Raw genomic sequence first — 12,795 nt, 5'->3', positions numbered from 1 at the left:
AATACTTTTTGAAAACAGTTTCAGATTAATTTTTTTGAATTTTTAGTATAAATGTTAAAATTTCATGTTTATGTTATTAAGTATTATGTTTAGATTTATAAACTTATGTTCAACTATTTAATAGTCTTCCTCATCAGTATTTGAAAAGGTCGCATGTAGTACTAAGTATTACTAAAATTTAATAATATTTTTTTTCTTGTGTATTGAGTTCCACTATACAGTTGGTATAATAATATATTATATATCATTCCTTTTTAGGAAAGAAAATTTATTTATGAAAACGAAATCTTAGTTTAACAAATTTAAAAAAGAGGATTTTTGTATTTTATTGTATACAGAACCATACCACTTAAAAATTTAATGGATAAATATTAAGAGTACATGGTTACAGTACTCTCGTGTATCAATTTTTATTGATCGTTTTCATGTATGTACGATATTTAATTTCTTTTATATTATACATTATAGAATGGGCAATTATATTCTCCCAAATATTCAATTTTTCACAAACAAATTAAAACACAATTTTTTATAAACAAATTTATATTTAAAAAATATTATACAATAATTTAAGTACAAACGAAAGATTTTTCTTTGGCACAATATTTACAATTTTATTTACAACATAAAACATATTCATTGAATACAATGGAATGTTACTAACATGGCATTACTAGTTTAAACAACCGTACTATTTAAATAAGTTACTTCCTTCTTATTTTCTTTGCTACTCCCGCTCATATTCATGTAACTGTCGTCGCTGTTGTTGATTGGAGAAACGATGTGATAACTTGGATTGGCAAAACTGTCTGGAGTTGGTGAGGCAGCCTCATTGTCAGACTCTACCACAGTGTGAAGCATAGGTTGCATTTCGTGACCGGTAGATTCTGACGAACTGATGTTGCTATCCACGTCAAAATTAAATACATTGATATTTTGCGGTCTGGCGCCGAAAAGGGTGGGTGTCAAATATCCGTCGTTGCCACCAGGTGATGAAAGGTTTCTAAAATCTGGAGAGTTCATCATCCTCAAATAGTCGGTTTCGCCAAGTTGTTGCCTCTGAGTGTTCATTTCCATGTAAGGGTCGTTAAGGGCGACATAATGCTAAAAATTAAAATTAACAATTTAGTTTCACTTGTGTGTTCAGGAACTTAGAGCTTGTATTAGTGAAAACCCACTTGTTTCATGGAATCTTCCAATAGTGCTCCTATATCTTCTTCTAGTTGGGAAAACGTTGGTCTGTCAGTGGGTTTTGACATCCAGCAATCATACATAATTTTATACCTGAAACGAAATTTCATTTGTAAATAATAATAACAAATATCTTTAATAGAATTACATGTTTCTTGGTGAATATTCAGGTTGTTCCATTCTATATCCACTTAAAAGTTTCTGCAAGAATTCATTATCAATATTAAATCCAGGATAAGGATTCCTTCCTAAAGAGAATATTTCCCAGCAAGTTATCCCAAAAGACCAAACATCAGATTGGGTAGAAAATATTTTATCTCTTATTGATTCTATGGCCATCCATTTTATTGGAAGGGGACCCTAAAATATGAAATACACCACAACATACATCAAAACAAGATAACTGATTATAAGAACTCACATCTCCTTTCTTCATGTAATTATCGTCTTTGTACATGGTTTTTGCCAGTCCAAAGTCGCATATTTTTACAATGTTGTTATCAGCTAGAAGAACATTCCTTGCTGCTAAATCACCGTGCAATACTTTTCTTGAGGCCAGGTAACCCATTCCTCTAGCAATTTGAAAAGCCCACGATATTAAATCTCTCGTGCAAATGGTGATTGCTGTATTTTTATAATCGCCAGTCATATTAGATCGCCACAGTGGATTAACGCTATTATGTCTGCTACCATTACGATCTACGTAACCTAAAACAATACATACCATCATTACAAAATATTTATATTTATTCAGATTATATTACCAGCAGAATTGAGGGAAATATTGGTCATTTCAGTTACTCCAGTTTGATTGTTTCCATAATCGGAACCTCTGTAGTCTGCCATACTGTTGGCAGTTCTTGGAGTGTAGGAATATGAACGGTTGCTACTGTTGGAAAAAGATAAGTCGGCATAAGTCACTTCAAACAGTTGTTTACTAGGAAGAAAACCAGGCTGCATGCAGTGTTAGATAGCTGTTACTTACATCTAGATTTGTGTTCATATTTTCATGCAAATTAACTTAGATTCATGTTATAACTTACGTTCTGTTACCAGACACATGGGCTCGTTCTAAAATATCCAACCCTATTGTATAATCTACGTTACCACTAACGGGGTCCAACTGATTAATATAACTGCCCCTATGTCGCAATAAAAAGTTTTGCAGGTTTCCATATCTACAATATTCAACAATAACCATCAACTCTCCTACAATTAAATGATTAATTCATTATCCAATTAATAAAGTAATATGAATGTACGTCTTGCTACGTTGGTTGTGACGGCTCCTAGTAAATTAACAACATTTAGATGTTGTCCTAAGTGTACCATAATTTTCAGCTCTGTAGCTAGTGCTCTGATGTGTAGATTATCGGCAGTCTTCTTTACCATTTTTACAGCTACAATCGTTTTATCTTCTCCAGGAATAATATTCTTCGCTACTGCCTTTTTTACAACACCGAATGCTCCGGATCCCAATTGTTTTTCTGTAACAATTAATAATAGATTTTCTTTCTATATTACGTAAGTCGCAGTTACCTATGCAAAGATTTTCCACGGGAAATTCCCATTTTTTATCATAAGGAAGCAAATCGGCTTGTTCGTCGATACCTAAGTCAGGATTTATATTCTCAGCCTGTCCTTTTTGGAAGTGTGCCAAGCCAGCTTCCTTAAGTTCCTTTTGTAACAACTGAAAATATTAAGTCGTTATTAAGTTCAATTAGAATTTCTTGAGACTTACTTTTTCTCTTCTTATGTGAATGGTTAAAAATACGACAAGAATTAGTGATGCTATTAGAATTACGACGATAATGATGTAAAGATAAAGGGAACTGGGTGGCTTATCTACAAATGGAAAAAATACGCATAAGAGTCAAGATTTAAATATTTTCATTTCACTTACTGGATATGTTGACTGAAAATCTTTTTTCAGCAGTTCCTTGTGAATTATGTGCTACACAAGTGTATGTCCCTTCATCTTCCACTTCAGTCTTAGAAAAACTAAGATATCGATGATCCTCCATGATCCACGCTTTAGTATCCAACGGTTCAAATGGTTTCGAGTTCTGTCCAATAAAATTTATAATTAACATTTACATTTATTGAATGATATTTTATTTTATTTACCTTCATCCATTTAATTGTCGGTTTAGGAACACCACTTACGTTACAAAAAATTTGAAATGGTAATGGAACAGAAACGGATACTGTTTCGTCTTTAGAGTCAAACCAAGGTTGAGTAGGTTCTAAAAGGGCAGTTATGGTAAGAGTTAAATTTTTCAGTTCATATAAATTACTCACTAGACACTATTATCTCAATAGTTTTACTGTGCTTCTTTGACTTTGTTTCGCATTTGTAATTGCCAGCCATACTTTCATTGATATTGTTAATCAACAAACTAGTCCTATTACTATACTTGGTGTAGCTTCTTTCAATTATAATATCTGAAATCGATTCAATGATTTAAATGAAAAACTCAATTCAAAATCTCAATACCATCACTTTTTTCAAGAAGTTGATTATTGATGAACCATTGTAAATCTGTATTAGTTTTGGCAGATACAGCACAAGTCATCGAAAGCGTTTCTCCAATGGCAACTTCAGCCGAACTTTTATTTTCATTAATATTCATTAGTTCATCAAAATTAAAAATATCGAATCCATTATCAACATCTGAAATAATTTGTTAATTTATTTATAACAATTGCATAATTTAATTTAACATTTACCTGTTACTGAAATCGGTACTTCCTGGATTGTAGTACCAATCGAGTTATTGACGATACACTGAATAAATCCGTTTTCTTTAACATTAATGGTTAATGTTGATACGTACGTTATGTCGTGTATATTTTCATTTAGCATTTCGTTTTTCTAGAATATAAGAGTTAAACATACAAAAATCAAAATTTATTTGCATTTACCTCTTTGTATTCACATTGTTCACACTCTTTATATTTCCATTTAAATACAGGAGGTGGATTTGATTTTGCAACACATTGTACTTTGCAAACTGAATTAATATGATGAAACTCATCCAATATAAGAGCTACCCGCGGTTTATCTATAAAGAACATCATCATCATCTAATACTTATTCAATTTCGTATACAAACCTGTTATGTTTAAAAATAAATCTAACTTTTCTGATATATTTCCACTTCTGGCTTCTAAAGAATATGTACCAAAATCATTCAGTGTCAAATTGTTAATTTGCAGTAAATAATGACGAGGCCCTTGAGTCTTCGTTACATACTTTTTTGTACCATTTTCGATTAGTTCTTTTTTGTTATTAAACCTATAAATGTTATTAAATCTATAAATAATAACTTATTTTGAAATATGTGTAAAAATACCATTTGATTTTAGGATGTGGATGTCCCCTTACTTCGATGTTCCATTGAGCTGAGGGTTGCATTGCGGTCACGTTTATAGGCAGTCCCATCTTTTTATTTATCCAGAGGAATGATTCACCCGGTTCTAAAACAATTGTCATATATAATATAACACGTAATTTTGCAGTGATTTTATAAAACCAAAAACTTACCATAAAGTTTCACATCAATAAAATATTCTTTTCGTCCACGACGATTATAAACAATACATTCATAAGTGCCATTATCTGAGGGGATCGTCGGGTTAATAATTAATTTCCTTCCAGTGTAAGTGTCGCCACTATTTTGAACAATTTTCATTCTACTCTGCAAACAAGAATGCATTATTGTAAAAATTAACAGAAAATGCATTAGATTTAAAATATTTTTTACTTACTTCGTCAAAGAGACTTGGAGTTTTCCAAATAAAATTAACTATATTTTTTTGTACTTGACAAGTTAAAGTTAAGGTTTGGCCAATTATGTTGTGAGCTTCATTTTCCTCCTTAATAACATCGTACTCGTTATCCAGAGGTTCTAGAAGTTATAACATGAATGAAAAACTGATTAATATTTTTATTATAAAGGAAATGTTACCTTCCATAATAATATTTATATACTGTTGAGTTACCACATCTCCTAATGAATATATACATTGATAATAAAAAGCTCTATTTTGTATGTCAAACGTATAATTATCTAGTATAAGCCCCATTTTTGGATCATATAATGTAGGTATCAGATTTTCATCAGAATCGACTAGTTCCACACGCACCTCTGGAAATGTAGGTCGACAAGGAATAATAATGTGAGAACTTTCTTCAATATTCAATTCATCCATGTTTACAGCCAAATTATTTTCATCTAAAATTATTGTAAAGTAAACAGAAAAACTTCAGCTTAATTTTCATTTTCTATTATTATTTTTTCTTACCTCTTACAAACAAATAAACGGAGGTTGACGTCGTAGAACCCTGACACGTGTAATTACCAACGAAAGGATATGAAATTTCTTGGATTAGTAATTTTTTTGCATGCATTCCGTAATCCATTTCCGAAAATACATAGGGCGTCAACTGGAATCAAAACGTAAGTAACTTTCAAATGGAAAACGATTTTACTTACCATCCCTGCTGGAACGTTGGGTGTAATCCATTTCAGATATTTGTCTCCGGAACATATTATTGTAATATTGTCTTCGGGGTTGAGAGTTATATCTTTGTCGGATAAAATTTCTCCATTTTCCAAAAAAATTTGAACACCTTCATCTATAATGTAAGCCAGGGACTAAATGTTTATTCAATACTTGCATTTTTTATATATTTTTAAACGTTTTTTGATACGTGCAAGCAAGTTACTGAATCACTCATTACAGAAGTAGTGAGTCACAAGGTATCGGTAATGGAAATCTTATTATTGGAAGCTGACTCTTTCGATTCATAATATTTTTTTTTAGAACTGCATTTATGTTAATAATAATGTTTGTTTGATACTTGTCTTAACAAATACTAGGATATCATAAAATATAATTAATTAATAATCAAATTTGGAAACTATTAATAAAAATATAATGTAGTTGTTGTTGTTCCTCTATAATGTTAATAAAACAAGACACAATTTACGCAATTAATTCCAATAAAAACATGTTTTTCTGAAGGGTGAAATGCCGCAAATTGATACAATGAAAATAAAATTGTTCCAACAATTAATTATTTCCTTTTGTTATAAAAAATTGTCTGCCAATTATTACTAATATGTGTCTCTGTGTGTGATATAAAAGAATCATGTAGTATTTTTCCTTAAACTACGATAACTTAATGGTTATTGAATTAAAAACTGTTTTATATGAGGCTGGATCAAGAGATGTTAATTAAAATTACTGTACCATTGACAACCAAAACGCGTGAGTAAACAAGTACTGTCTCACTTCATCTGTTTGTGATGAGTCACCTTAAATTTGAACAAACTAGGTACGTTCAGGTCACAAATAACGTTCCTGATATGTGACGTCACACAAGGTATTCTTGCAATGGCTAAAGAATACATTCAAGGTAGTCAATGAAAAGTACTGCTAACCAGTTAAGCGATGGCCTACATTTGTAAGCCGTAGTAGAAAAAATGTCAGGGATTAAAGAAAACTTCATAGTTTTTTTCTTTTTAAATAAATAATTTTAAAAGAAGTGGAGCCCAACTCAGTAATCGTTAAAAACAAATTACTTAGAAATCAAATTAACACACTTGAGTTGTGTTAAACTAAATGTAACCATAAATCAATGTATTATCGGGTATTTCCAATCACAATTTAATTGTTTACTGATTCGTTTATTATATAATTATAACTTTCTCTTTAATCAAGCAAAAATTAATTTTGCATTCTTATCAAAATGTCAATATTTAATTTTTGTCAAATATTAATTTTGTTGTTTGTGTGATAGTGCAAAATTTTCGACTTTCCTACATACGACTAGACATTATGAAATAGTAAAAAATGTCACAAATTAGTGTTTTAAAGTAATTTGTAAATTAATTTTTTAATAAATAATTTTAAAAGAAGTGGCGCCCAATTCAGTAATCGTTATAATTAAATTACTTAGAAATCACATTAATGAAAGTAAACTAAAGGTAACCATAAACCAATTATTATCGGGTATTTCCAATTACAATTTAATTGCGACTGGAGTTATTTCTTATATACGTAACATACCGTAATTTCTACTGTCGTTTTAATCAAGTCTAAAAAATCAACATAATGAAACAATGTTCAGAATAAAAATTAATTTTATCAAAATGTAATCTTTGTATAATATTAATTTTGTTTTAATGTATTATGGTGTCAATATTATTTTATTTTTAAACTTTCAGATTTTCCTATATATAATTAAATATTTATCTAATAACGAGGTAGTAGAAAAAAATTTAGGAAAAAAATTATTATAATTTAAAAAAAATTGGCGCCCAACGCACTAATCTTTTTAAATAAATTACTTAGAAAATATATTAATTCACTGGTTGAATTGAATTAAAAATAACAACGTAATAATAACAACATAAATATAGAACATTATGAGACAATGACAATATTTGTCAAATATTAATTTTGTTTCAATATATGATAATATCAAAGTTTAAATGTTTTGATAATTATTTTATTTTTAAAATTTTCAATTTTTTTACACCCAACTAAACATTGATCATTGATGATTTGTGGCATATAGATCACCTATTCCAATATTTATCAGAATAAAAAATATATTAAGCTGAATATTGTAATGCCAACTGGCTATCAAATTTATAAATAATGTATTATTAATACATTTTAACAAATAAACTTTAACACATTCTATTTTTTTTTATAAAAAACTTTGTTCAGAATATATGCTCGGAAGGGACTTAATTCCTTTCATAAACTTTTCATAATTTGTAACAATAAATTCAGAAAATTGCTCGTTCTTATTTAATGATATAAGATTAGTGTGCATTCATTGAATACCATTCAATCATAAATGGAAAATGTGGAGGTGTTAACAAATTTGTTTACATCTTATCACGTGTGACTATTTTACAACGTACGTGAGTTAAATAACCAAACATTATTAAACAATATTTTCTTAAGAATAAATCGTCTGGTCTATTTTCAGTCGTGTATACACTTTTTAAAATTGTGAAATAATTGTTTTATAATTTAATAATAAATGTTTAAAAATACTTCACATTGTTCTCCTTATAAATCGCTTATGTATTTAGTGATAAACTACATTTTATATGCAATGGACACGTGCAACTAGAAAACGACACATTTCGAATAAACCCAAAATTTCTCAATAATATATTATTAAATTTATGTAATCTGGACATTCTAAGAAGTTAAAAAAAGTAATCAGAAATGATGTAAAATATACGTGGTTTGAAATTTTATAACATTTCTTGGAATAATATTTTAGTAGTATTTTGAATGTATTATGTAGAAATTATTTTGTTCACGTATACTTCTTGAGCTGGAGTTATTTATATGCATTTCCAACGTTAACCGTTACCAGGTTTTAGAAGTTATCAATTTTTAAAAGGTTGTGTTTTCAGATTCGCAGAATTTTGTTGGATTTGTTTCCGGTGGTTATGTCTCAGAGACTGATAATACATTTAATCAGGACAAGAAATGAAGTCATATAGTGGTCAATTTTGAATTTAAATTGAATTCTTATTATAATTATAAATATGTGGTCATATTAATTAGTAAATATATTATTACACACCTGCTAATATGTTATAATAATATTAAATATGTTACTGATACTATTTTGTCATACAAATTATATTGTACATTTTATTAAAATAAAAATTATTATAACCAGTAATGATTAGGAAAACTAAACTAAAATTTTGGTAATGAGTCATCTAAAGATGTGTACTCATAAAATATTTTATAAAATGTCTTAAAAAAATAACTCACTGGTAGTAATTAAAATCACAAGCACGAAAATCACACATACACAACAATAATTAGCCATAACACACACAACAAATTTATAAGATTTATTCACGACGATATACTATGTGTTCATTTTAAATCTCGTTGGCCTTCGATTAAGCTCTACCACCGACTACTAAGTCATCTATGGTTGTGGTTGTGGAGAGAGACACAGAACAAATACTAGTCTATTTGTGGTTTTCGTCGTCTACCATGGGAAGATGAATTGGAAAGTATTTTATTTGTTGAACATTGTAGGCAACTGAGAGAACGTTCAATAAGTGGTTTAAGACATCCTTGAAGATTATCAAAAACACTACTTATTCTTTTATTAGAAATGACAGTTACGATTATTTTATGGAAATGTGAATAATGATTACCATGAACGAAGAAAAATACGAGTTGTGTACTATGTGATGTTATTTTTAGATTTAGTTTAAATATTAATGAATATTGTGCATATTTATTTCACATTATTACTCCAGTCACGGAAAATTGTTCACCATACTGCTGCACTAATGTGATAAATTTTTAATTAAACCAAAAGTTGTTTTTAAAATATTTTGGAAACATCCTACAGCAGAATTATTTCAATTTTAATATAAATCAAAATCTCCAAAGCAACAATGGACCAATTACTAACATGTAATCTTTCAATTATTTATATTCCGTTTTATATTTAATCAAGTCCAAGTCAACTTCTTATCAAAAATTAATATACTTATTGTCACTTCTTCAAACTTAAGGCAAATATATACAGTAGGAAAAACGTTTGAACCGTCTGAATTTAGAGAGAGACATCAAGCATGACAGAGGCAGTAGAAGTCTGTTCCGTGGTGGGAGGCTTACTGTCTCTATTGCACATGGTGTCTCTTTCAGGATTCAGATGGATCAACTGTTTTTGAACTGTACATTGCAATAACTGCAGTATGGGGCACCACTTCAATGATTGAAACTCCAATTAGATAATGTAGAATTCAGTTGCGCCATCTATGAACTGGTAGCTGAAGTCTTACCAAGTTTAATAATAATATTGATTGGCTAAATTATTGAATTCAGATTATCTAGTTTTCTCTAAAATTTGATTGGACAATAAAACAACATAATTTCATCGCTATTTAATTTTTATATAAATAACAATAGTATATTACACACAACATGTACTTTATGCATATATGATACGTTTTAAACCTAATCTGGAAATGTGTAGTAAACTACACATTATACCTATACACAATTAACAATATACAAGTTGTGATCCTGTAGAAATAAAACTTGACCATATATTATGTACAATGTTTAAATGTTAGAAGGAAAACTGTCACATGCGTTGCAAGTTTTCCATCTACGAACATGTTCTATTACAACATTAATTTGTATCGCGTCGAAACGCCTTCAAATTTCCACTGATTACATACTTGGGTTTAAGGGTAAATCAGTGTTGTCACAATTTTCAAGTCTTTTATTAAAATAATTATTTCGCTTGGCACTAACATTAAATTTTGTACCCTGTGTTTAGTTGTTGTATGTACATTTAGAAACGTCTGATAAATTTCTGCCCTATTTGCTAGAATTTAACGGGCAATTTATTTTTGATTCCTTCAGCGTCAGATCGGAAATCACCAATTTACTGATGTGACGCCGACACCCAGGTACCGTTAAACTGTTCAACACTGATTTAAAAAATTATATGTTTTTGTTGGGTTCCTTAGCACGGCCATGTAGTGCGAATTTTATTTTTACTTAATGTATAAAATGTTACTGTATAAAAATATAACGTATTTTATATACAATTTATGAATTGTTTGTAAAAAAGTAAAAGAATGTTATTTTTTTAAACCGTGCTTACCCCATTTTGTTAAAAACGTTGTCACCCTCAAGCAGGATACGTATTTCAAATTGTTCAATATTCAATTTAGAAAAAATCTTGGTTATTGTTAATACAGTCAGTTTTAAACAATAAATAAATAAAATGTTCTAATTGTGTAATAGCAAGTGTGCAAATTTTGTTTGTTTTCTGCCTTCAACTATTTTGATATGTTTGAATGTTAATTTTGTAGACACCAAACACTTTTATTTATTGATAGTGTGTGACTTATTCTTACTATTACACCTGTTTAAATAAATAAATATCTACGCATATATTTGCTTATGACTTGGCCTTTTCTATAATTGAAAACCTATAGAAACTTAATTTTACTTTGTACACTGCAACTTAAACAGCAATATTTGGTTCTCTTAATGTACAAAATATATCTTTGAAATAATAACAGTTATACAATTGACTATAAATTGACTGATTTACAATAAATATTTTTTTTACAAACATTTAGAGCTTTAAGAAACAAACACCACAGATATATGTATTTAAAAGTGTCTGTACAAATATACTATATGAGTATTTTTTAAAATATCTTGTGTAAGGTACAATTTCGAATAATATAAGGTTGCCATTAATGTTACACATCTATTTATATATCAGCTTAAAATTTTAAAATTATATTAAAATGGACAATTACAAAAAGACCACATATTTATTACCTAAATACTTAGTGATGTATTTTATATTCATGAGAAGTACAGTATTAAAATAATTTCAAAGATTTTTGGCAACCCCAACATTACATAATTGAAGCAAGTATTATTTCTAAATAGGTCATAGTAAAAAATTGCATGTTTACATAAAATAAATCGACAGTGAGCCCCTTAAGCACGGACAGAGCATTTCGCCCCTATTTAAATAACGATCGTCGTTGCTAAATTAAGGATGAACATGGAATATCCAGAAAGTTCGAAGGAAGTACTTGACGACAATCTAGTTCTACTTCATTTAGGCTAAATCACGCAATTTTAGTCGACCGTCTTATTTTCAATTGTACTAGAAAGTGTTATCACTTGACCATATATCGAAGGGTGTTTGTGAAATGAATATTTTCATAAGATAATCAAAGACAGTAAAGGATAGAGTAATAGTGAAAGTTGAGATGAGTTAATGAGAAGTACATTTGGTCTTATTAATTCAATTACATTTATAATTTTTGTAAAAATTTTGATTATCTTACAAATAATATTTACAAGTCCGAAGAAAATTGTGATAGATCAGTATTAAATATAATTAATTTATAATACTATACGTTACAGTTGCTTTTAACTATATATAATAATAAAATAATATCACAATTTTTTTCACAATATACAATGTCTTCGTCTTTTGTTGAATCACAATATCAATTAAAAAACAATTCAGCATTGCATCTGTGTATAATTTCAGGGAGGGACACAGAAAAAACTGGGGAAGACTGACTTTTCGTTATTTTTCTATCATTGAAACCGTCATTTTTCCTGGGACATTCCCTGTTTTCAAACACACATTCACATTCTGGAAGCGAAATGGAACTAAAAAAATGAAGAAACACACACACACACATTCTTTTTACTTTGTACCACGGCACTCAAAATATACAAACATTCGGTTGTTGGTTCAAAATAATTCGAGAAAATCAGTCTCTTGTTCATGTTGTTGGGTTGGCGTTATTATAACCAGTCACCAGAGTTTCAATTATAAATTTTATCGTTATTTTGTATATATTCTCTACGTTTTCCGTGTATCTGTCCCCTAAAGTTTGTTCGACGGCCTCCAGGAACGGCTTTTCTATCCGCTGTAAAAATTAAAACACAATTAGTGGCATTAAATGGCATTTACTAATTTAATTAGTGTATCGGATGCATGATAAAATATTTTAGATATTAATTTTGTTTGTTGGT

General features: G+C 29.1%; 2 protein-coding genes across 5 annotated transcripts in view; both read right to left on the bottom strand.

The window, feature by feature from the left end:
• Positions 1–525: 525 nt before the first annotated feature.
• LOC109595261 (vascular endothelial growth factor receptor 1) lies at positions 526–9,174 on the bottom strand. Of its 4 annotated transcripts, none has more exons than XM_020010572.2 (23): positions 9,013–9,174; positions 5,691–5,833; positions 5,500–5,641; positions 5,163–5,429; positions 4,963–5,102; positions 4,739–4,892; positions 4,548–4,671; positions 4,308–4,489; positions 4,117–4,256; positions 3,922–4,066; positions 3,689–3,865; positions 3,493–3,636; positions 3,319–3,437; positions 3,095–3,257; positions 2,933–3,036; positions 2,731–2,881; positions 2,454–2,678; positions 2,235–2,400; positions 1,956–2,128; positions 1,613–1,899; positions 1,340–1,551; positions 1,179–1,284; positions 526–1,104 (listed from the first exon to the last, which is right to left on the bottom strand). In XM_020010572.2, exons 1-23 carry the CDS (start codon positions 9,068–9,070, stop codon positions 679–681), a joined length of 3,948 nt encoding a protein of 1,315 aa, XP_019866131.2. In that variant the 5' UTR covers positions 9,071–9,174; the 3' UTR covers positions 526–678. The 4 variants fall into 4 exon arrangements, with proteins under 4 accessions (XP_019866131.2, XP_019866136.2, XP_019866133.2 ...); XM_020010577.2 differs by having other exon boundaries at positions 1,956–2,080; XM_020010574.2 differs by having other exon boundaries at positions 3,695–3,865.
• Positions 9,175–10,135: 961 nt separating this feature from the next.
• The window catches only part of LOC109595270 (neuroglobin-1), a 58,225-nt gene continuing 55,565 nt past the window's right edge, over positions 10,136–12,795 (bottom strand). Inside the window, exon 4 of the mRNA XM_049969495.1 lies at positions 10,136–12,689. Coding sequence (XP_049825452.1) covers positions 12,543–12,689 — 147 coding nt within the window. The 3' untranslated portion in view covers positions 10,136–12,542. The remainder of the gene's footprint in view (positions 12,690–12,795) is intronic.

Source organism: Aethina tumida, chromosome 7, assembly GCF_024364675.1.
Source record: "Aethina tumida isolate Nest 87 chromosome 7, icAetTumi1.1, whole genome shotgun sequence".
NCBI classification, from domain to species: domain Eukaryota; kingdom Metazoa; phylum Arthropoda; class Insecta; order Coleoptera; family Nitidulidae; genus Aethina; species Aethina tumida.
Note: the sequence above shows the minus strand (reverse complement) of the source record. Positions and strands in the feature narration are given on the sequence as shown.